The sequence below is a fragment of the Rhineura floridana genome, chromosome 8 (genome assembly GCF_030035675.1).
Source record: "Rhineura floridana isolate rRhiFlo1 chromosome 8, rRhiFlo1.hap2, whole genome shotgun sequence".
In the NCBI taxonomy this organism is placed as follows: domain Eukaryota; kingdom Metazoa; phylum Chordata; class Lepidosauria; order Squamata; family Rhineuridae; genus Rhineura; species Rhineura floridana.
In genome coordinates, this window is record NC_084487.1 from 27,631,309 (window position 1) to 27,655,881 (window position 24,573).

Below are 24,573 nucleotides of genomic sequence, written 5' to 3' on the forward strand. Positions count from 1 at the left end.
GTAAAGAAGAGAGAGACTGGGTGGGCTGGAAGTGAGGAGAGGATGGGGGTGTGAATGTGCGAGTAAGCATGAAACAGAGGAAAGGGAGGAGGAGGAGGAACAAGCAGAGAGCCAAGCAGTAAACAGGCAAAAACAAGTGAAGGTAACCAGAGATGGGAGTAAGATACTGACTGAAGCAGTAAAAAGGGGAAAGAGCACCACCTGTGGTCAATTAAGAGAGGAGAGCTGATAGTTGAATAAAAGGGGATAGCAAGCAAGCCCATAGCTGGCGGGGAAGGGATGTCCCTGTAAAATTTTTGTGCCTCCTAATTTTTTTAACAAAAGATGAATAATTAAATGTATTACAGTTTTTTTCTTCCCCTTCCCAAACTTTTAGGTTGGCTATGGGCCTGATAGCAAGCATTACCATGGGGCAGGAGGAGAATAAACAGGTAACACAGGTTTGTAAAGTCCAGGGCAACATACCCCAATGGTGGGCTAAGGGCCAGGAGTACAAATAAAGAAACCTATAAGTGTGCCTGCTGATGAGAAGAGTCCTAACCTTGAAAGGGGGATGGGCTCACCAGGTGGGTCTGAACATGAGAGACATGCTGGAGGTCTGACAGCACTTGGGACTATAAAAAAGTAGGGTAGGAAACTCCACAGACAGCTTGCTCCAGAATTCCAGGAGTATCCCCCTGCCCCGGCTGCAATTTCAGACCTAGCTCCAGATTATGGATTTTAGGGATCTAGTAAACAAAGCTAAACTGTAGATCCTGCTAAGCCTGAAGTATGCACACAGCTGTTTTGCACAATAGCAACTTTCACTGGTGAAAACAATGTTCCACCAATAGTAGTTAACAAAGGATAATCTGAAAATCATACTTCTTTTAAAATGAGTACTTTGATAAACTTTTAAATAAAGTGGAAAACTGGTTCAGTGTGACAAGAAGCATTAGACATTACAGCACTTTTCAATGACAACCTAAAAACCAACAAGACAACTGATGGCAGAATCATCCAAAGCTTCTATCCTTAAATTTAGGTTGCAATCCTAAGCAAATTTACTTGGATAGTAAGCCCCATACAACTCAGTGGGTCTAAGTGCATAGAACTGGGCTGCAAGTTAATCTATAACTATAAACAACCACAGAGCCCCAAGCTAATGCTTTGTTCTACATTTCACGTTGTGGGAGGAGGAGAAGGGAGGGAAGACTGCAGGAGAAACCACACTTCCAGTAGTGATGGGAAGAAAGAATGAAAAAAGGACTACTCTCTTTTGAAGGAGTCTTCTCTACATACCATGTTGACTGCATCTTGATCAAAGGGATTCCATTCTATGTTTTGGGGATAGTGAGCCAAGACTTTGGACTTGAATGTTCTTCGTAAAGGGCTCTGGTCAAAATTTTCTCCTGCAACAAATAAAAAAGGCAACAATAGTCACACAACAAGTGATTTTCAAAGCATCCGGCCTGTTCAACATCTGGTAGAAGGGAAGAAAGCACAGAGGGGAAGGACACATATATTTATAATTTAACCAGCTTCTGAATACCACTTACCATGAAAACCCTATTCATTCCATTTCCATTTCTGCTTTTGGAAAAGGAAGGTCTAAATGAGGTGCACAATATTCATCCAAGCCTTTCTTCCTTCAGTTAAATTGTCTTCTTAATCTGAATGTATATGGATGCATTTGTAAGCTACTAAGAACAGTACTGAAAGGACCAACCATTTCAAAAACTCCAATCATGATTAGGGTGTGTTGTAGAAAAGTAGTGATCCAAGTTGGCAACTTATACTGTTGCCCAAGTTTAATGTACTCAGTCTAATCTCAGGCCTAGTGAACAGAGCCAACACCAGAGGGCCCCTCCTTAAGGTGGGAGGGTAGAACTCCCATTCCGCAATCTGCTGAAGCATCAACTCCTGACCCTGCTGCAGATCGGAGAGGGAGTTTCCAGGGGGGGCCCCCATGCAGACTGCACGGGCCCATGACACCCGTTGGCACGCTCCACTTCTCCCATTGCCGTGAATGCTGTGTGCGCTGTGCATGCATATCTGCCATCAATCAAGATGGCAGCAGAAGCTTCTCTAAGGGGCTATTGCCCCTACCACCATTTTGGTTGATGGCAAGCATATGTGTCCACTCAGCGTAGCGTGCATGGCTGCCATCAACCAAGATGGTGGCAGGGGCATTAGCCCCTTAGGGAAGTCCCTGCCGCCATCTTGGTTGATGGCAGTCATGGGCGCACAGCACGAGGCCATCCTTCCTAAGGACCAACAGAGAGGTAGGTGGGGAGAGTGAGTAGGCAGGCAGGCGGGGTGACATGGGCCCAGGTCAGGCTGGTGGCCAAGGGCCCAGTCATGCCTGGTGTCAGCCCTGCTAGTGGCAAAAAGATCAAAGAATGCCACATGAACTTGTATGATATACTACAGTGTCTGCAATAAGAAACTAATGTGAAAATGGTGATCTAGGAATCAACTCCTCATAATCAAGGAAGTGATGCTCACATTTGTCTACTTAAGGAAAAGCTGGCAGCAAGCTCCTCCTCATGGCTCATCAAGGCACTCCTAAAAGCCAGCTAGATCAGACTTAGAAAATGATCATACTTTCCCTAGAAGTTTGAGCCTCTATACCAGGCTTTCCCAACCAGTGTGCCTCCAGATGTTGTTGGATCACAACTCCCATCAGCCTCAGCCAGCATTGCCAATGGTCAGGAAAGATGGGAATTGTGGTCCAACAACATCTGAAGGCACACTGGTTGGGAAACGCTGCTCTATACAAAGGACCAAACCTGACACCATGTTAAATGCATTTTTGCACTGAACCTGAAATTTTTTAGTGGGTGGGTTAATAATTATTAGGATCTCAGCAGGATTTTAACCCTTTCTTCCAGTGTTATGGCCATGTGAGAGATCCCTCCACTGAAGTTGCTATTCGCACTGGGGCAGAAATCCCCTATTGATGCCATTGGGGAGGAAAGCATTGAATTACCCCTATCCACCTACTGGGATTCTGATAATTATCAGTCCCACCCCACAAGCAGATGCTATGTGCATTTCTAAAAACCTGCATGTTAAACTGTGTAATGTCCTGTCCAGTTTGGGTCCAAGAAGTCTTCAGTAAGTGGGGTTTTAATAATAAGATGAACACAGTCAATGGCAGTTCTCCCACCTGAAGAAGTGAGGTGGGTGTTGCAAATCTGGAGTCAGGATTTGGTTGAGATCAGCTCAATTACCAGTCAATGGGTACATCCATTCCTGCATCTGGCTTTGCTAAGGTAGGACCAGATGAAGAACTTCGCTATACGGACTGAATCCAATATCCACTAACTGCGGCTAGACAGGTCATAGCTCAGTTTTGGAAATACTTTACAGAAACCACGATTGACTATTGGTATCAGAAGGTTTGAAAATTAGCACTCCTGGAAAAACTGACACAGAAATTATATATGGCTCATGGACAGAAAAAAGGGGCACTTTTTCAGTTACTTGGTGGAAATTAATTGAGTTTGAGTGGCTCCTTGTCTACTGGATTGTGGTTGCTGAAATAGTGCTAGAACAGTGCTTCTTACCAGGTGGCGCAGACACCTCAGTAGTAAAGAATGCTTTGGGTGCCCTGGGAGCACTATTTACTGCAGACACATTTGCTCGAGTCTAGGGGAGGATGGCAAAAGGGAGAGAGAAAGAGACGAAGCACAGGGTGGCGGGGGTAGCTGCCCCTTGTGTGGCTGCTTGAGTATACGGAAAGGAGAACTGTGGTACAGCAAGATGCTACATGATAAAAGAAAAAACGGAAAGGCAGTCATCCCTGGATGCATTTTGAAGAAGCCTTCAAGTCGTCTGTATGCAAGGCTTACTTGACCTGGTTGTTTCATTTCAGACATTCGTACTGTTAGTTTTGAATAAAAAGTTTGCTGAAATATGTTGAACTGCTGTTCTTTTTTGTGGTGTAGAAACTATTCTTTCCTTGTTATTCCTCCCTCTGGTACCAAATTTTCTGTTAAAGAAGTAATGCCCATAAACACATGTACTTTGTTAACTGAGGTATTACTCTATGTTATTCAGAACTTGAGCGACTACTGGTTTCTGGGTAACCACCATACGTGGTTGGGGCAGTAACTCTGGCAGTGAGTGAACAAAGTAAACAGCTAGATCCTAACCCTTTCCAGATGTGTGAAGCTCTGAGGGATGGTTATTATATTATGTGGCCAGCCCTTCACGTGTTGTCAGATTCCAACTCCCATCAGCCCCCAGACCATTGGTCAAACTAGGTGGGAGTAGGAGTCCAACAACATCTGGAGGGCCACATGTTCTCCATCCCTACTATAAAGTGTCAGAAAATGATGAATACAGGTTATCAATTTCAAAAAGGTACTGTTGCAGTCCCAAGTTTTTCAGCAGCACCTACATCCATCTCAGAATTCTCATGTATCAGAAAAACTATGGTACATAAAGAATGCTGACAGGGATTAATTTCTTTCTTTTTGATTTATTTTTTATTTTTCCTTTTTCTTTAATGAAATTGCATTTTTTTTAAAAAGAATGCATCTGAGACATAAGGCGTGCTCAGGTTCTAGAGCATGGGTGGTTAACCTTTGGCTCTCCAGAAGCTCCAGCTCCCATCTGCCACAGCCAGCATGGCCAATGGGCAGAGATGATGGGAACTGTAGTCCAGTAACTTCAGAAGTGTCAAAGGTAAGCCATCCCTGCCCTAGAGAATGTCTGTAGCTAATTTCTCAACTTCTTATTCACCCCACCAAGGTACAGTATAATGTGTTGGACAGGGCCTTTTCTAAACTTTATACAGAAGCAAATCAATGTTTATCTCCTAACACACTTGCCACAGAGAAGGTTTGTTAAGCATAGATGTATGACTTTTGCAACCATGAGCCTCATCAAATTCACACTTTAGTTTTGTCAGTTATACATCTATTTTAGATGTACACCTAAACATGTAATGAATGAAGTGCAGTCAGTGTATTTTAAGACTGTGCATCCTGAGTTTGTTATTTACTCATAACATATACATACCAACACATTTACATTCTTTCCTCTCTCTACTTTAACTTGGACAATAATGTCCTATCCAGCCCTATTTGCATTTTTTTTAAATCCTCACTACTAACATATACAGATGCAAGGCACAGCACGGCTGAGTCCAGAAAAGCATCTGCAAAGGAGGAATAAATACAGCATCACACAGAGACACATACACACATATGTAGACTGTCAAATGTAAAACCTAAGAGAGAAACAAAGATAGTGGTATTATTAAAAGAGAACTGCAATAGGTCAAAGTAAAGTTTTGCTGTCATTCAATATTTCTGCCCCGGGCTCCTGCTCAGAAGAATTACGATGATGATGATGATATTTCATTAAGCATTTAGCAATACAGATACAATAAAGGAATCTTTACATTTCTACTCAACCATAATGTTGAGTTGGTGATCTTGGGCAAATCATTGTATTCCAGCATAGCCTGCCTCACAGTGTTGTTATGAAGATAAAATGGGGAGGGGTAGAACCACATACAGCACCCTGAGCTACTTGGAGGAAAGATAGGATATAAATGCAATAAAACATAAAATAAAATTTTATGGTCAGCTGATTCCTTTAGGTGGTCTGCCTGCAAACTCCAGTATGATTTAGTCTCACAAATATGTGACAAAACGATATGGATGCTACTGTTAAATTAGCATATCTCCAAATCAGAGTAAAGCCAAAGAACAACAACAAAGCAATCATAATGCCAAAATACAATATAAATAACACCCCAGAAGAATATCATAAAGACCAAGTAAGGAACAGATTTGAGGCTTTAAACCTAGGTGATAGAGAACCAGAAGAACTATGGAGTGAAGTCAGAGACATTATCAGGGAAGAATGCAAAAAGACAATACATCTAATTAAAAAGAGAGCAAGACCTCAATGGATGATTGACAAAACACTTAAAATGGTTAAAGATAGAACGAAATCAAAAGGAAAAGTAGAGAGAAACACAGTTAGAACCCTAAATGCAAAAGCAGGACTACAGCTGAACGTCAAGAAGACTAAAGTAATGACAACAGAATATTTAGGTAACTTTAAAGTTGACATGAGGACATTGAACTAGTCAAGGATTATCAATACCTTGGCACAGTCATTAACCAAGAGGGAGACAATGGTTAAGAAATCAGAAGAAGGCTAGGACTGGGGAGGGCAGCTATGAGAGAACTAGAAAAGGTCCACAAATGCAAAGATGTATCTATCACTCAACACCAAAGTCAGGATCATTCAGACCATGCTATACCCAATCACTATGTATGGATGTGAAAGTCGGACAGTGAAAAAAGCGGAGAAGAGAAAAATCAACCCATTTGAAATGTATTGGAGGAGACCTTTGCGCACACCATGGACTGCGAAAAAGACAAATAATTGGGTGTTAGAACAAATTAAACCAGAACTATCATTAGAAATTAAAATGATGAAACTGAGGTGATCACACTTTGGACATATAATAAGAAGACATGATTCACTAGAAAAGACAATAATGCTGGGGAAAACAGAAGGGAGTAGAAAAAGAATAAGACCAAACAAGAGATGGATTGATTCCATGAAGGAAGCCACATACCTGAACTTACAAGATCTGAACAGGGTGGTTTACGCTATTGGAGGTCACTGATTCATAGGGTCATCATAAGTCATAATCGACTTGAAGGCACATAACACATATGCCACTTTATTTGGAGAGCTAAGTGGTCTCCATTAAGCTGTAAATAAAAGTTGCATGATATGATGTTCTTAGATAAGTAGTAATAGCGCTTCAAGACTATTGCCCACATTATATTTTTAGGATTCAAATATCCTGTGTGTGTGTATACACACGTATGTGTGTGTGCGTGTCTATATGTATGTATATACACACATACACATATATATGTATGTATGTAATAAATATATATAGCTACTCACAACAAAATGGGTTAGAAAATTTAGTTGTGGAAACCTGTAAGTTGCAAGTATTTGAAATGTATATACACCACAGGAATTGGATGTCAAAAAGCAGCAAAACACAAAAAGCAGCAAACCCTTCTCAGTTCCCTTCTCTTCAGCCTCCAACATTCTGAGTTATAGTTAGTTACAAATTCTGTTGGAGTGCCGACTGCCACATGTAAGTTATAAAAATATATCTGACTGCCTTAGGGAGAATCTACAGGACTTGTATGTCATGGCAGTTAGCAGCTGATTATTCGAATTAAACTGGTTCAACATATCCTATTGAATCTCAGTGGATTTGCCCTTTCACTCCCTTAATGTTTGGACTAGGAGTTGAAACACAGAAAACACAGAAAACAGTGATTAAGAGGTGGTCTGATTCACACATAACAAGCCATGGTTTGCTATTAAAAGAATGAACCAGTTCTCCCATCCTTTCTTCTTTCTCTAACAAGGAGTGGAGATTAGAAACTTCTGCTTCTAGTTTGCCGCAAACCACAGTTTACCACAGCTTCCATGGTTTATGCAAGCCAGTTTGTTCTAAAACAAGTTCCTGAGCCCATGATCAAATTGCCGTTTCAGATCCCGGTCTCAGAATAGTTTGATGCATTCAGATGCAATGGCAAACTGCAGATTGCTGAAAACCCTGAAGTAGAACCTTCTTATCTCTTGCTCTTATACACCAAGAAGAGAGTGGCTAGAAGAGAAGAGAAGGAAGAAATGCATAAGCCCAAGGCTTGCTGTGGCCTGTTCTTGTAACAAACCATGATTTGTTATTTCATCTGAACTAGCCATGTGAATCAGTGGAAGATGATGTGAGTTTTAGACAAGCAAGTGCTACGAGTTGGTTCTCAGAGTTTTTGTAACTCCATTCCAAGGTGACTTTTTATCATTACCTCTAGCAGAGAGTCCACAGAAACAATAGTAATCCATTGGCTGAAGGTAGATTTGTCCACTCAGGAATACTCAGCACTGCTGTCTATCAGATGTTATTCTTGCCAGTTCTATAGGACAAGATCTACTGAGCAACTTAAGAGAAAGGATAGACAGACCATACTTAATCTGGTTCATGTCATTTTTGCATATGTTCCCTGACATTGTCTTTTCTGTTCTGTTTCTATACAATTTTTTAGAAAATAATACTTAAGAATCTCAAGTGTCCACACAAATTTGTTGGGTTGTGTCCAACTAAGTCCTACTTAGAGTAAAAAGGTAAAGGCGTCCCTGCACTTGAAGTGAGAGTCTGACTCTTAGGGCGACGTCTTGCGACGTTTACTAGGCAGACCATATATATGGGGTGGGATTGCCAGTTCCATCCCCGGCCTTTCTTTATTAATGTGCCTAAGTTAGTTGTGTCTATCCATTTCAATGGGCCTACTCTGACTAACATTGTATATAACCCAGTAATTTTAAAATATTATTTTAAAACTACTTACAAGGTGGTCCCATGGCTGATTTGCTCCATTCCTCCAACCCCCACAGATACTAGCCGCTGAAGCAGCTACAAAACATGGCTCCTGTCACACACACAATGAAAACATGGCTGCGCAAATCTTCCAGGGAGAGGTACAATGATGTACTGACACTTTCAGGAAGATCATATGGGGAAAATGTAGCTGCTACCACAGACCCATGGGGGCAGCCATAATTACATGTTTTCTCCCCCATAAATCTCTCAGTTTATGACAGCATATCATCACATCACATCAGTCCCAGGAAAATTTGCACAGTCTCATATGATCATGTATGGCAAGAACAGTGCTTTCTAACTGCTCCAGTGGTAGCTTCTGAGGGGAGGGGGAGAGGAAAGGAAGAAGATCTGCCTTCAGACCTCCTCATGGGTATCTGGCAGGAGTGTTGATTTTGAAGTGGCCCCATGTCTGGTCCACACGTTAGTCTGGGAATTGTTATTGCTAATTAGTACTGACAGTATATATATAGGCATGTTTTCAAATACCGTATGATGGTGTTGTTTTAAGTGTTAGCCACCTTGGAAACAGTGCAGTCATCAAGGCCTGTAATCAAGGCAGGACCTTGGGGGAAATTGTCAGGATCCCACTTGGCAGACATTCCACAAACACAGCAGGGGTGGCTTACCATAAATTTGAACTAAGTGTAGTAACATACATGACCATCTAAAAGGGGTGGGTGGAAGGGCATCAAGTCCAACGTCTAAAGTTATGACTGCACCACTGCTTGGAAACCGTTAGAACATGAGGACAATTTCCTTCTCCCGCTGTTGTTCCTCAGTAACTGGCATTCAAAAGCATGCCATTTCTGATCCGAAGGTAACACACAGTCTTATCCTCCATACATCCACCCACACAAGCCTGCCTGTGTATTACGATGCTTGTGTATCGCTTCAAAGGCCCTTTTCCAGATCTCAATACTGTCAGAGATTTGAGCAAGAACTGGAGATACCGACTTTCCTTTGACACCTCTCCCCCCAGATAGGTACACTGGGCATTAAAAATTGTCATCTTTGTAGTACCAGATGAAAACATTTTTTTAAAAAAAATCTTGGGCTTTCTAAATTTCTGTTTTAAACTTGAATTTTATCTGGTCAGGCAATTATTGTTTTAGTATAACTTGCTTCTTTTAACTTAATGCCGTTCTCTTTTTTTGTATTGAAAGCCACTCTGGGAACTTGTGCTGAAGGGGGCACAGTATTAAATGTTTCGGTAAATGCAAATCAAGCCTTTAATAGTCCCTTCCATGCATTTTGCATGTGAAGGCAATCCTAAAAATTGGCCAGGGTAGTTACTGGACTGAAAAAAAAGTCAGTCCTCTTCTGACATGACCACATCTGCCATACAAAAGCTGTTTTTTTGGGGGGGGGGGCAAAGGGGAGGAATATAACTGAGTACTGATTAAAAGCTACCAATCAACAGAAGAGCGTTAAAATGAATTTAAAGTTCCAGACAGATGTGGCTACAGAAAATCTGAAGTTTAGATTAATAAGCCCCCCCTTTAGTAGTTTTTTACCTGATGTTCTGTCTGCAGTATCTGAGCTCTTGCCATGACGATCGGCTTCTAGCCACTGGTATAAGACTACATAACATAACAGAAACAAAAAGCACGTATGAACAAAATGAACAGAAAATGCAGACACACAAAAACATGGTTTTAAAAAGAATACATGCACCATGAAGCAGCAATAATTTCTTCCACTGCTTCTGACAGAAAACAAATTAACAGAACAATGTATGTTAAAGACATAGACACACACAGCTGTCTACCAGGAAATTCTCATGCAGAAGCCAACTGAAATGAACAAGACTTTTTTTATGCCCTCACAAATTCCTGGTTCCTTCACAAATTCCTGGTTCCTTCTCAAACTGGGCAGAAGTAACGAGTGGGGTACCACAGGGCTCGATCCTGGGCTCAGTGCTCTTCAACATTTTTATTAACTATTTGGATGAGGAGGTACAGAGTATGCTTATCAAATCTGCAGATGATACAAACTTGGGGGGCACAGCTAACACCATGGAAGACAGAAACAAAATTCAAAAGGACCTTGACAGGCTGGAGCATTGGGCTGAAAACAACAAAATGAAATTTATAGTTCTACACTTAGGAAAAAGAAACCAAATGCACAGTTATAAGATGGGGGGTACTTGGCTCATCAATACAACATGTGAGAAGGATCTTGGAATTGTCATTGATCGCAAGCTGAATATGAGCCAACAGTGTGGTGTGGCTGCAAAAAAGGCAAATGCTATATTAGGCTACATTAACAGAAGTATAGTTTCCAAATCGCGTGAAGGATTAGTTCCCCTCTATTCAGCACTGGTTAGGCCTCATCTTGAGTACTGTGTCCAGTTCTGGTCACTGCACTTAAAGAAGGATGCATGCAAACTGGAACAGGTTCAGAGGACGGCAACAAGGATGATCAGGGTACTGGAAACAAAGCTCTATGAGGAGAGACTGAAAGAACTGGGCATGTTTAGCCTGGAGAAGAGAAGATTGAGGGGAGATATGATAGCACTCTTCAAATACATGAAAGGTTGTCACACACAGGAGGGCCAGGATCTCTTCTTGATCGTCCCAGAGTACAGGACACGGAATAATGGGATCAAGTTGCAGGAAGCAAGATTTCGACTACACATCAGGAAAAACTACCTAACTGTTAGAGCCATATGACAATGGAACCAATTACCTAGAGAGGTAGTGGGCTCTCCGACACTGGAGGCATTCAAGAGGCAGCTGGACAACTATCTGTTGGGAATGCTTTGATCTGGATTCCTGCATTGAGCAGGGGGTTGGACTTGATGGCCTTATAGGCCCCTTCCAACTCTACTATTCTATGATTCTATGAAATGTTCTCAATCATTTCAAAATTGCTTATGCTGCTTTTCCAAATAGGCTGTGCTTTGTCTCTGACAGTAATGGTACGCGCTAGGGGCCCAATTCAGATGTTGCTGCCTTCATATGAACATCACTGAAGAGGAAGCATTCCATACAGAGTGTACAGCTGCACTCAGACTGTGGCATCTTTGAGATTACTGGAGCATCTCTCAGAACACAGTTTGGCTCTTGTATATTTTAACAGGGAACACTCTATAGCCCATGTTCTGAAGTTGGGTGAAAGAGAAAGTACTAAGAAGAGGTTCCCTCTCTCCTCACAACAAGGAGTTTAAACGAGGCACATACATTTACAGCCAGTGTATATGCGCTTGTATTTTCAGGGTTTATGGGCGTTAAAAACACAGTTAGCTGCACATGACAAACCAATCAGGTTTACAGTGTAAAGCATGAAGCCACTGTTTGCTGGATCATGAGTTCTTTCATGTTTTAAAGCATTGGTTGCCAACATTTTGGGGCCATGGGCGCCAGTCACAAAATGGCTGCTGTGGGACCCAATGTAACACCGAAAGGCTGTCATATCCAAAAGAGCAGAAAATAGGACTACAAAATGGTGAGGGACGCTTCCCCCATTCCCATCAATGGAAAAGGTACCCTACATCAATCACCACAGCGCTCACTCACAGAGAGAAGCTCTTAGTGGGTGGGAGGGTGGGTGTCCAATCCTGCCATCCAATGAAATGCATGTTTAAGGGACTGTGTTCAGTTGTAGGAGAGGCTGAGTCACTGGAAACAGTCACTTGTACATTGCAGATCATTGAGGGGATATTTACTGAGACATCAAAGGTACTGGCAGGCAAACTGGCACCGGTAGGGGCCACTTTGGTGGCTCCTGTTTTAAGGAAACTGTCCCCCTCCCTTCAGAATTCTCAAAAAGGCAGCTTCATTTGATTTTGCAATATTAACACTTTACATTTAAAGCTCAGCTTCATTAGCTAAAGCCAGATTCATCAGCCTTCATTTCTCTTTAATACTTTTCAGGTTTTAAAAACTTGATATCATCTGCTCTACTAAAAGAAAAGTGAGAGAAAGAGACAGGGCAGGTTAAACATTCAGAAGCACAGACCTGCGCTGCTGACAGAAATGAATACACCAGCAGTATACTAATGGTACTATAACAACAGACAAAAATGGTTGTGTTTATATGGCCTCTGAGATCTCATTACCGCAAGCCATTCCACTCTGATTAGCTGCTGCACAGAATTAAGACACCCACAGGCAACACCTACAAATACGCTTAGGAACAAGACACCCAAATACTTTCAAGTAACGCTCCTTCTCTAAGTGCCTAAGAGCTTGGGTATATCAACGCTGGTCTGTTGGCTTATAAATAAGGAGCTGCCCCATTTTGCTATAAAGTCTCCATTCCGGCAGGGAGCTCTCTATGATTCCTTGGTCTACCCACTAGGAAAACCCCTGAAGTAAACTGATCAGCAAGACTCATTAAAATGAATATTAACTCAAGGAGAACAATAAAACTTAATATTTTGATTTAGTAGGTGTACAGTTTAAAACAATTCACACAGCACATAAAATCCTTTTCAAATGACTCTCTCTCTCTCTCTCTGTGTGTGTGTGTGTGTTGTTGTTGTTGTTGTTGTTGTTTTCCCCCAGCAGAGAATAATTTGAATGCCTTAAACATCAGCTTTTAAAAATACAATCTAAGAGAGATATTTTATTCTGGCTTCCCATCCTCCACCTTCTGACCTCAATTGAAGTAGCTCTGCTGTCTGCCTAGAGAGTAACATTATACCGACCAACAGCTTTGGTTTCTTAATATAGCTACACACTCAAATGCCAGCAAAACAAAGACATTCAAAAGAAGCAGACAGAAAAAACTATCCAAAAGGTAGACCAAACCTAAGCTGCTAGCTGAACAATATTCAAGGTAAAAGCTATGCAAGTATGATACGGTTGCTTAGAGATTAGAAACCAGACATACATAAACTGTGCCTTGCCTGAAGGAACTAAAAGCTCAATTACAGTTCATATCATATGCATGATTTTCTGAAATTTGATCACTTCCACTTCATGTATATATTGATTTCAACACTGCACATCCCACTGCATTTGAATTGCTAGCTGCAAGCTATTTTATAATACTCTTTGCATACAATGCTTATTCCAAAAGGCACTAGTCAGCAGGTGCAGAACTGGCAATTTCAGAATTCTAAACATGGAAGGAGAGAGCAATTTTCTTTTCGCACCAAGCCTCTCCTTTCTCCACACCAAACATGCATGGAATTGACACATTTCCTTTCCTCCCGCCTAGCTCCATCTCTCTCCTAGCAGACTGCATTCTAAGCATAGATAGCTAACATTTTTCTTTAAGGCACACACAGACAGTAGTTCTGATTTAGCATATACACCTTTTTTTTAAAAAAAGACACCACTGTCACTTTTGCAAGAAAACAAGTTTGTCAGGTATGATCACCTGAAACATCTTGAAGTTAATTTTTCATATTATTTGGTATCATAGGAACCAGTGTGATATAGTAGTTAAGGTGCTGGACTATGACCTGGGAGACCACGGTTCGAATCCCCACACAGCCATGAAGCTCACTGGATGACCTTGGGCCAGTCACTGCCTCTCAGCCTCAGAGGAAGGCAATGGTAAACCACCTCTGAATACCACTTGCCACGAAAACCCTATTGATAGGGTCGCCATAAGTTGGGGTCCGGATCGACTTGAAGGCAGTCCATTTCCATTTCAGGAATAACATTGATACCCTTCCTCATACCAGGCCAGATCACTGGTCCATCTAGGACAGTACTGAACGCTGACTGGCAGCAGCTCTGCAAAGTTTCAGGCAGTAGTCTCCCCTAGCCCTACCTGAAGATGCCAAAGACTGAACCTGGGACCTCTTGCATGCAAAACCAATATTCTGCCACTGAGCAATAGCCCTTCCTATCTAGAAGTGCCACATACTGAACCTGCAATCTTTTGTATGCACAGTTAATGCATAGAACTATATGGCTAATTAGTCAATAGCAGGGTTTAATTTCATTTAACTGATGGACTTGTTGACGTGAACCATAAAATTGCAGCACAGGCCACTTTTGGATGGCAGCCAGCAACTCATTCAAAATGTTTCCAGACTGTTAATGCTCACAGCAGTGGCATTTTTACCAACACTACCTCCAAGTGGAGATTTTCCAATCTAGGAATGATACTACATTATGATGCTGCCACTGATGGTGATAATAATAATAAAAATATTATTATTATCGTTATTATTCTTACCTGTTACAAAATAATCTTAACTACAAAGCATCGTAAAAACAATTCCAACACAGACGCAAACTGGGATAAGGTATCTACTCTACTAAGGTTTGTTGAAAGAGAAAGGTCTTCTGTAGGCACCGAAAAGACACCAAAGACAGCACCTGTCTAATATTTAAGGGGAGGGAATTCCAAAGGGTAGGTGCCATAACACAAAATACCTGATTGTGTGGAATGGACGTCCTGGGTTCCTTCTGGGAGGAAGGGCAGGATATAAATTCAATCAATCAATCAATCAATCAATCAATCAATCAAGGTATCTAAAAGAGGCCCTGCAGAGCATAGCAACCACCCCAATATAAGGCCTCATCCCTGAAAGGTTGATCCTGCACTTTCTTCAAAGAGCTCAGGGTGGTTTACATAGCCCCCCCTTTATCCTTACAATAATGCTGTGAGATATATTAGCCTAAGAGATTGTGCCCAAGGCCACCTAGTGAGCGTCATGGCAGAGAAAGAATTTCAATGCAAATCTCAAATTCAAATTCAAGAATTTGAAATCCACATCCACCACTGTTTTCACAATGCCCTGGAAAGAATGTAATAGCCTAAGAATTCTCATATTTGGTCAAGCCAAACTTAGCTGAGTGTTCGGTTTTCCATTTATGGCTAGGCAAAAGCCACAGGAGAAATATGGAAACCACCTACAAAATATGTTATCAGTCTCCACTTGTAATCCTAGCTTCTATGTGGACTGTTCAGATGCATAGTGTATAATAATTCTGAAAATGGAATTACTAAGGTCCTTAAATTCTATTATAAAGGTATGCTAGAACTAGAGTCTTCTAGAAAGGTATTCCCTCCAACCTAGGCTTGAAGAGGAAAGTTACAGTTATGCAGGCCCTGTGCACATGTAGCACTGTCAGATATAAACATAGAGCACTCCATGGACTGACACATTCCTTCCTCCTCCCTATCAAGTACACATTCTCCATCCTTTCATTTTCAGAGCTAACTATGATTAACATTATTAGATCTGCACCACTGAGTTTGCTAACTATGAAAAATGGAAATGGACTGCCTTCAAGTCAATCCCGACTTATGGCGACCCTATGAACAGGGTTTTCGTGGCAAGTGGTATTCAGAGGTGGTTTACCATTGCCTTCCTCTGAGGCTGAGAGGCAGTGACTGGCCCAAGGTCACCCAGTGAGCTTCATGGCTGTGTGGGGATTTGAACCCTGGTCTCCTAGGTCATAGTCCAGCACCTTAACCACTACACCACACTGGCTCTCTTGCTAACTATAGTTAGCTCCAAACCAGTCTGCATTCAAAATGGTCTTATCTGAAACTACAAACATAGTAAGTACCTCCAAACCATTTTCCACCCCAACTCAAGGAGATATTTGTTGGTGAACGTATTCAATATTCAGAAGATACGTGTATGATTTCAGAAAGCTGTTTGGGGACTCCAATTAGAAAGTAAAAAGCAGGGTAGAAAATATCAGAATAAAGCAGAAATAATCACAGCATTATCTAATGCTATTTATCTCTGCATGAAACAAGCAAACCAGGTTGCAAAAGGCTTACAGGCAAAGGCTCTTTCCCCCCCATGCTCTGTTTCTTAGTCTACATTTCAAGAACCTCTTTTCCAAGGTGGTCAATGCTTCTTCTAGAAATCAGCATGACACTATATCCTAACCTCAGTCAGCATGTCAGACCCAGGATGTGAACTTAAACATAGCTGTCAACTCCCTTCAATGATTCTCTTTAAAACCAAAATCCTTGGAGTTGCCATTGATGCAGTGGGCTACAAGGAATGTTCACATATCTGCATACCCATAAAGAGACCTGAGGCAACAGGCTCTCATTTGCATCTACACCTGTCACCTGTGCAGTTATAAACAGCTGGTTGTGTGAGAAATTATTAAAACAAAAGATAACACAGACCAAGATGGAAAGCGAAAATGTCAGAAGGCGAGGGCATAATATTATTTTATTTAGCCAATGGCTCTCTGGGAGGTTCACAGCAAGGAATAAAATACAATACAGTAAAAAGAAATCAGATAAAATCCCTAAAACAGACAACTTAAGCATTTAACAACTTGATATAAAATTAACTTAACATTAAGCAATTAAAATGCCTGGGAGAATAAAAAGGTTTTAACCTGGTGCCGAAAAGATAGAAGAGTAGGTGTCAGGCGCACCTCATCGGGGAGACTGTTCCATAATTCGGGGACCACTACTGAAAAGGCCCTGGATCTAGTAACAGCCCTCTGAGCTTCCCTATGGGACGGGACTCGGAGGAGGGCCTTAGATGTTGAACGTAGTGAGCGGGTAGGTTCATAGCGCGAGAGGCGTTCCGCAAGGTATTGTGGTCCCGCACCGTGTAAGGCTTTATAAGTCAAAACTAGCACTTTGAATCTGGCCCGGAAACAAATAGGTAGCCAGTGCAAACGCGCCAGAACAGGTGTTATATGTGCGGACCGTCTGGTCGTCGTCAGCAGTCTGGCTGCTGCGTTTTGCACTAGCTGTAGTTTCCGAATTGTCTTCAAAGGCAGCCCCACGTAGAGTGCATTGCAGTAGTCCAATCTCGAGGTTACCAGAGCATGGACGACTGAGGCGAGGTCAACATTATCCAGATAGGGGCGCAGCTGGGCTACCAACCGAAGATGGTAGAACGCATTCCATGCCACCGAGGCCACTTGAGCCTCAAGAGACAGGAATGGATCGAAAAGGACCCCCAAGCTACGAACCTGTTCCTTCAGGGGGAGTGTAACCCCATCCAGAACAGGTTGAACATCCACCACCTGGGTCGAGAAGGCACCCACCAACAGCGTCTCAGTCTTGTCAGGATTGAGCTTCAGTTTGTTAGCTCTCATCCAGTCCATTATCGCGGCTAGGCAACGGTTCAGCACGTTAACAGCCTCACCTGAAGAAGATCAAAAGGAGAAATAGAGTTGCGTGTCATCAGCATACTGGTGACAATGCACTCCAAAGCTCCTGATGACCGCTCCCAGCGGCTTCATATAGATGTTAAAGAGGATAGGGGACAGGACCCATCCCTGCGGGACTCCACAATGGAGAGTCCAGGGCATCGAGTAATGTTCCCCAAGCCCTACCTCAACAGGCATAGCATCTCATTTTTATTGACTGATTTAGAAAAACATTTTAGGCAGCCTTTCAGCCCTAAAAAAGACTCCTAAGATGGCTTACATGACATTATAAACAATAAAACAAAGTTAAATCCAAAGATGTAAAACCAAGGAGAATGTAGAAGTTAAAACCTCCAGTCTAATAATTACAGACCAGTAAATACTATAATCCAGGGAAGGGTTTTAATTTAAGGCATGCAGGGAGAAACAGAGTTAAAATAATAATAATAATAATAATAGCAACACTAAAGGCTTGCTGATGCATGCACACTGGCTCTGACTCAAGGGTGACTGGTGCCCATTGGGACTGGTAGGGCAGAAAGCAGGGGGGTCAACAATAGGCAGAGCAAGAGCCAAGGATAACCAGAGTTCAGTATTTATTTGTTTATTTTTATTTATTTATTGTATTTATATACCGCCCCATAGCCAAAGCTCTCTGGGCGGTTTACAGTAACTAAAAACATTTAAAACAAATGTACAAATTTAAAACACATCTTTTAAAAACAATTTATTGTCCCTATCCTCCTCCTTGCTGTTCTACAAAGGCATCTCTGATACTGACCCTGAGGAGGAGGAAGGTGGCAGCCAGTGCCATGCCCTAGCCTGGCTGTAAGTAAAAAAGTAGGCAGGTGGGGTTTGGCAGAAGGCAGACTGAGCTTGGCTGAACTGTGCCCTACTTGCCCTAATGGACCAGCCTCCATTGACTCAGCTATTCAGCACCTGAGGACCAATGCAGAATTTATAGCTTTCAACACCAACCCAACCTTTTTCTGCCTCAGGTTGCTATGAAAAAGGTAACAAATTGTTAGCTTTTTAATTTATTATTGTTGCCAGAGAGGAGAGAGGAATTTGTGGGCACTATGCACACAACTCTACCTTTTACTAAAAAAGTTTGTTTATGCTCCAAGATTCTCTGAAGAGTTGTTGTTGTTGTTAAATTTCTATCCCGCCTTTCCTCCCAAAAGGAGCCCATGGCTGCAAACAAAGGATAAAACACTAAAAACATCTCAAAAACAAAACATCTTCAAAACATCTTTTAAAAAAACGTTAAGAACATCTTAAAAAGCAATTCCAAATGAGACACAGACAAGGATAAGATCTCTGCTTAAAAGGCTTCTGCAATGCATATAAGGAAGTTTGTCTTTATGGAAAAGGAATACTCCGTGGACAACAAAATCCATGCCTATTTAATCAGAATTAAGTCCCATTGAGTTCAATCAAGTTTTGTTCTCAGATGTGCATAGAATTGCAGCCTATTTAAGCAATTTTTTTATTCCACCCTTCACAAATACTCTCAAGGCAGCTAACAACTGCACCCCTTTTATCCTCACAACAACCTTGTGAGGTCGATTAGGCTGAGAAATAGCAACTGGCCCAAGTTTGTGAATGGTGCTGAGAGCTGTTAGGAGACTCCTATTCTCCTCATTGAGTTACAACTGAGTTGTTTAACAGTTAGCCCCTCTTCCCAGAGAACTCTGGAAATTGTAGCTCTGTGAGGGGAAGAGGGGGTCTCCTAACAACTCTCAACACCTTTCATAAACCACACTTCCCAGGATTTTTGGTGGAACCCATGACTGTTTAAAGTGCAATAAACATGGAATAAACGTCTGGTGTGAATGTGGTCTTAGTCCAGCATTCCAACTACTACACGACACTGGCTCTCAGAGCCTACATGGCAGGTTTTGTGAGACACTGCTTAATGTAGGCTCCATCTGTACTATACATTTAAAGCAGTGCCATACCACTTTAAACTGTCATGGCTTCCCCCAAAGAATCCTGGGAACTGTTGCTTGTGAAGGGTGCTGAGAGTTGTTAGCAGACCCCTATTCTCCTCAGAGAGCTACAATTCCCAAAGCTCCTTGAGGGACTGATTGTTAAACCACTGTTTAAAGTGGTATGGTACTGCTTTAAATGTATAGCGCAGATGGGGAAATACAAACCTGAAGAAAGAAAGCAACTGCCTGAAGTAAAAAATGAGCAATGCTGATCTGAAAAAGCAGTGAATATGAGGACAAGGTGCTAGAAGTTGTCCTCATGAAAAGGCAGTGTGCACATCTTTTGATCATTTATTTCCATTAGTGTATTTACCTCTCCTGAAGAAGCTATAGTACCTCTGCCATAAGCATTCTGCTCTGCCAGCTGGTGGTCAGCTACCATTATCATCATCATCCAGATCTATTAGATTTTTTACTTGCCCCCCATCACAAGGTCTCATGGTGGATTAAAACAGTTTAAATATAGAACATTAAAATCAGTTAAAACAAGCCACAAGGAGCCTCAGGGAACTATTTTGCTAACTCCACAGAGGTTCATTCCGATCTCTTCTTCCCTCAGACAGCAACTGTTGGTCTTTGTAGCATAGCAAAAGGCCATCAGTGAAGAGACCTGGTGGGTCTTTCTTGGGAGGACATTCCACAATACAGAGGCACCATGACCAAAGTGGAACTAAGCCATGTTAATGTTCTGCCACAGGGGAATGGAGAAGAACCTTTAATGTTGATCTAAGTGTTTAGGTAGGCATGTACATATGGGTGGCAACAATATTTAAGATAGCCTCAGATTGCTTACAGGCCTTCATTTATATATTTAGATGGTTATGTTGTACCTCCACTGCCAGAAGGAGTATATCTTTTTTTACCAGTGGCTGGGAATCACAAGTGGGGAGGAGACCATTGCACTTGAGTCCTGCTTGTGGGCTTCTCATAAGTATCCGGTTGACCACTGTGAAAACAGGATGCTGGACTAGATGGCTCTTTGGTCTGATCCAGCAGGACTCTTCTTATGTGCCAGATGCCAGCACAGTTTCTCTTAAGAGGAAAGACTGCTGGCAGGCAGATAGCAAAGGGACTAGCACAAGAGTTAAGGACCCTTTTGACAACATGCTGGGACACAGAGAATAAAACCCTGCACAACCAAGTGTTGTTGTTTTTTAAAATGTTACCACACACCCATACACAATTATTTATTAAACTTGTTTGTCACTTTTTACACAAAAAGCAACCTTTTTTCCTCTTAAATATGGTATTAAAATATATTATAATAAAAACGCATGCAATTCATAAAAAATCCACAAAGCAATACGCAACAGCAGCAGCAAAAGGGCAGCACAACGAACACCAAATAGCATCACTGCAGTCCATCAAAAGCCTGGGGAAAGAGGTAAGCTTTTACGTGCCGGTGAAAAGAACTCAGTAAATGTACCAGGAAGACCTCATTGAAGAGTCCAAAGCGAGGAGGGAAGCCACAACTGGAAAAGGCCCTCTCCCTTGTCATCCTCCTCCAAGCCTCCCTCAAAGAAGGGACCTGGAGAAGGGCCTCAGATGTTGCACAACAGGTTATGTACAGTTGGGCAGGGTGAAGAGACTGATGGAAATCTAAATATGAAAGATGGTATTTCTGGGTTTAAATTGTCTGGGTATAAAAGTGACTGCAACGATTTGCCCATTTGTTCTCTGAACTCATTTATGCACACACGCAATACCCACAAGAGAGAAGCCTCCACAGCACTGTAAATATTTATCAGTTCGAAGAACTGCCCCAGACTTGCAGCTGTGAGATTTTTTTTTCCAGATCTGAAACTCTGTCTATTTTTAATACAAAATGAGTCATCAAGTTTGGGTTGCTGCCAAGAAACCTCAACACAGACACTCTAAGCCATCTGCCCATCCTTTGGCTTTAATTGTCGGGAGGCAGCCAAAACAGTAGTAGTTACCCTATAATGACAGTTATTCTCAAGTCAGTGACAGCACAAGATGCTATGCCTTCTACAAGAGCATAGGAAAGCAAATCACTAGGACTGTACATATTTGCAACTGGTGCAGCTGACCACCAAAATTCCTGAGCTGGGTGAACACATGGACCACTGCAATTAATGTTTATTAAGCACCCTGAAATCTGTAATGTGCTTCACGTTATTGTTAGTTTTGAGTGCCTTAAAAAACCCTTTTATTCTGTACAACACTTAAACAGTCCCTGTCAAAATAGATTACAAGTCTATTATACACATAAACAAAATGCAGAGCGATTCAAAACTAGATGAAAGGAGAACGGCATCATCAACCTAATTCTTACGAACAACCCTGTAAGGTAGGCACACATTACCAACCCTATATTGCAGGAGGCAAGGAGCAGAGACTGAGAATAGAGCAGCTTTCTTAAGATTACATAGCGAGGTCAGATCTCACTGTGCTGCACCAACCTTATATTACAGTCATCATCATTCATATTCAAGGTAATAACTATAATTAGTGTGCTTATAAATAATGGTTGATAGCTACAGTAGCTATTTATGATCAGGCAATGGTTGCACAGCCTGCTCTCAGGTGTATCATTATGGAGTGGTGCTGTGCTACAGCTAAAACAAAAACACACTCAAAAGCAGGCTGTGAGCGCACTAGTCATCAACAGCAAAGCATTTCCATTGGCCACACCTGGAGGGGCATTGCATTGATCTGCCGATCGGTTGTCAAATCTGTTTGAAGTGACTTTTAAAAAACGCACTTGAGCTGATCCCACTAGGTTTTATAGGAAAAAGGGGCAGGGTGTGTCTAGTGTGGTGTGCCCCCGTTTTCAGAAAAGAGAGATGGAGACACACTGGAACCGGCACAACAGTAAGTGCGGAGTCCACACTCAGTAATCAGGATGTGCAAGCTAATTCAACACACTGCAAAATTGTACTGTTTTGTTCATGTTTGGAACCTGAGAGGGCTGTTTTTTAAAAAGCAAATTTAAAACACATAACCCAGAGGAGTTCAACTGTGGGTCCTCAGATGTTGTTGGACTACAAACACTTATTATCCCCAGCCAGCTTAGCCAGTTATGAAGGATGATGGGAGCTGGAGTCCAACAACTTCAAGGGAGCCAAGCTTTAAGGAGGCTCCAGCTAGCGACTGAAGGGCAATGCTAACTTCGTTATACAGATTGGGTTCAATTAAAATGTAGATTACATGCTGTCACAAAACACTAGATTTTACAAGAAAGAGCCATATGGCACAGGCTTGGTGATCTTTTCAGCAAAGGGAGGAAAAAGTTACAAACAACGCCAAACCCTCATTCCTAGATAGCAGGTGCAAATTTTCATATAGATAGATAGATATTCTACAAATACCATGGTTGTGGGACTGCCTTCAAGTCGATCCCGACTTATGGCTACCCTATGAATAGGGATTTCATGGTAAGCGGTATTCAGAGGGGGTTTACCATTGCCACTCTCTGAGGCTAGTCCTCCCCTGCTGACTATGGCCTGCTCAGTTTGCCACAGCTGCACAAGCCAGCCCCTTCCTTGTCCGCAACTGCCAGCTGGGGGGCAACTGGGCGCCTTGGGACTATGCAGCTTGCCCACAGCTGCACAGGTGGCAGAGCACATACCCCTGAGCCACTCACTGTTGGAGTGATCTTTAGCTGGCACTTTATACCCAGGAGATGCAAGCAGTGATTTGAACTCACAGACTCTGGACTCCCAGCCAGGCTCTCCTTCCCACTGTGCTATACCAGCTGTAATATCAGCAGAAGGCTTCAGAGTTCAAAGGGTGGTACTTCTGTGCTTTGGGGGTTAACAAACACATCTCTTTTTCAGCACACCAATCCCTTCCCATAACCAGACATCCCTGTTGCCAGTTAGTGGAGCATCTCTCTCTTCCTTTACTAAATTGCCTTTCCAAAAAGGAGAAGAGGCATGCACTAGTGATTGCTGTGAATACCAGGCCTAGCCTGGTTTACTATCAGAATGGCTTCCAGTTCAGTATTCTTAAAAAGTATCTAGCTTTGGGTCAAGTCTTGTTGGCCTACATGCATGTTGCTTACTTTGGGTGCAAGAGGTCCAAGATTCAGTTTCCAGATAAGCCCACACATTAGGGGGAAAGAGGGGCCACATCTCAGGAAACAGTACGAGAAGAAAAATAAAAACACTACAACATAGATTTTGACCAGCTGCACATTTTTAAAGAGTGCTTTCAACACAGCATTATTCACAAGAGTGTAAAGAATATAGAAGTGAAAGCAAAGAAGAAGTCAAGAGGAACAATATCATTCAGTGTCATGGGACAGCCTCTATCAACCAAGGCTGCCTTAAGAATTTGCTTTTTGATTCACATTAAACCTTTAAAATACTGGTGCTTGTGGAGGAAAAAAGCAACAAATAAAAGCTAGCGTTTGTCACTTATTGAGAAGAGGGACCTCTTGACACATGATCTTCAAATTAAAAGGAAAGGCTTAAAATGGGAAGAGGCAACCTGTGTAGATAGCGCCATTATATGGTTTCCTGGGTCATATGACCTCTAAGCCTTCCATAACACACCCGTATTAATACTGTCTCCAGCTGTAGCATTCCTTCTGTGTCTGGATTCTAGTTTCAATTGGCACAGCCAACTTAACTGGCACACTAAAAGGAAGTGCAAGGGTAGAATTTACATTCCTAAAGTGCCATCCCTTGGCACACACCAAACAGGAGGACAAACTTAAGTGGAGGAGGCCAATATTCTCCGCCAAATGCTTGCCTTTTTGTATACTGTGCTGCAATTTCAGTTCTCCCACAGATCATGCTGTATTTGCTTATGAGTCAGCCCACGGGGAGCCAGAGAGATCTGGCAACTCAAGAGCACAAACAGAGAGATGGCTTCCAATTAGCGCCTCTCCCTGACCTTCCATCCCCGCTTGATGCACAAGAGCTGCATCCAAGGCAGTCTTCTTATTCATGCTTCTGTCTCTCCCACTTTTGCTAATGCTGCTGTAGAACTGCAAGGGTGACCCTGGAAGCCCCTCCCAGTGCTGGCTTAATGCCAATGTAGTCCTGACCTTGGGCCAGTCACTGCTTCTCAGCCTCATGAAAACCCTATTCATAGGGTCACCATAAGTTGGAATCGACTTGAAGGCAGTACATTTACA

General features: G+C 42.2%; 1 protein-coding gene across 7 annotated transcripts in view; it reads right to left on the minus strand.

Annotated features, from left to right (window-relative positions):
* Positions 1-24,573, minus strand: part of DENND5B (DENN domain containing 5B) — a 160,089-nt gene that overhangs the window by 85,956 nt on the left and 49,560 nt on the right. For 2 of the 7 annotated variants that reach the window (XM_061638700.1, XM_061638701.1), the window contains exons 2-3: positions 9,940-10,005; positions 1,282-1,391 (exon numbers count right to left, since the gene is read on the minus strand). In XM_061638700.1, the coding sequence (XP_061494684.1) occupies positions 1,282-1,391; positions 9,940-10,005 (176 nt within the window). Of the gene's footprint in view, positions 1-1,281; positions 1,392-6,589; positions 6,640-7,850; positions 7,944-9,939; positions 10,006-23,493; positions 23,568-24,573 lie in introns of those variants that run through there. The other 5 variants (XM_061638703.1, XM_061638704.1, XM_061638702.1 and 2 more) reach the window with 4 other exon arrangements.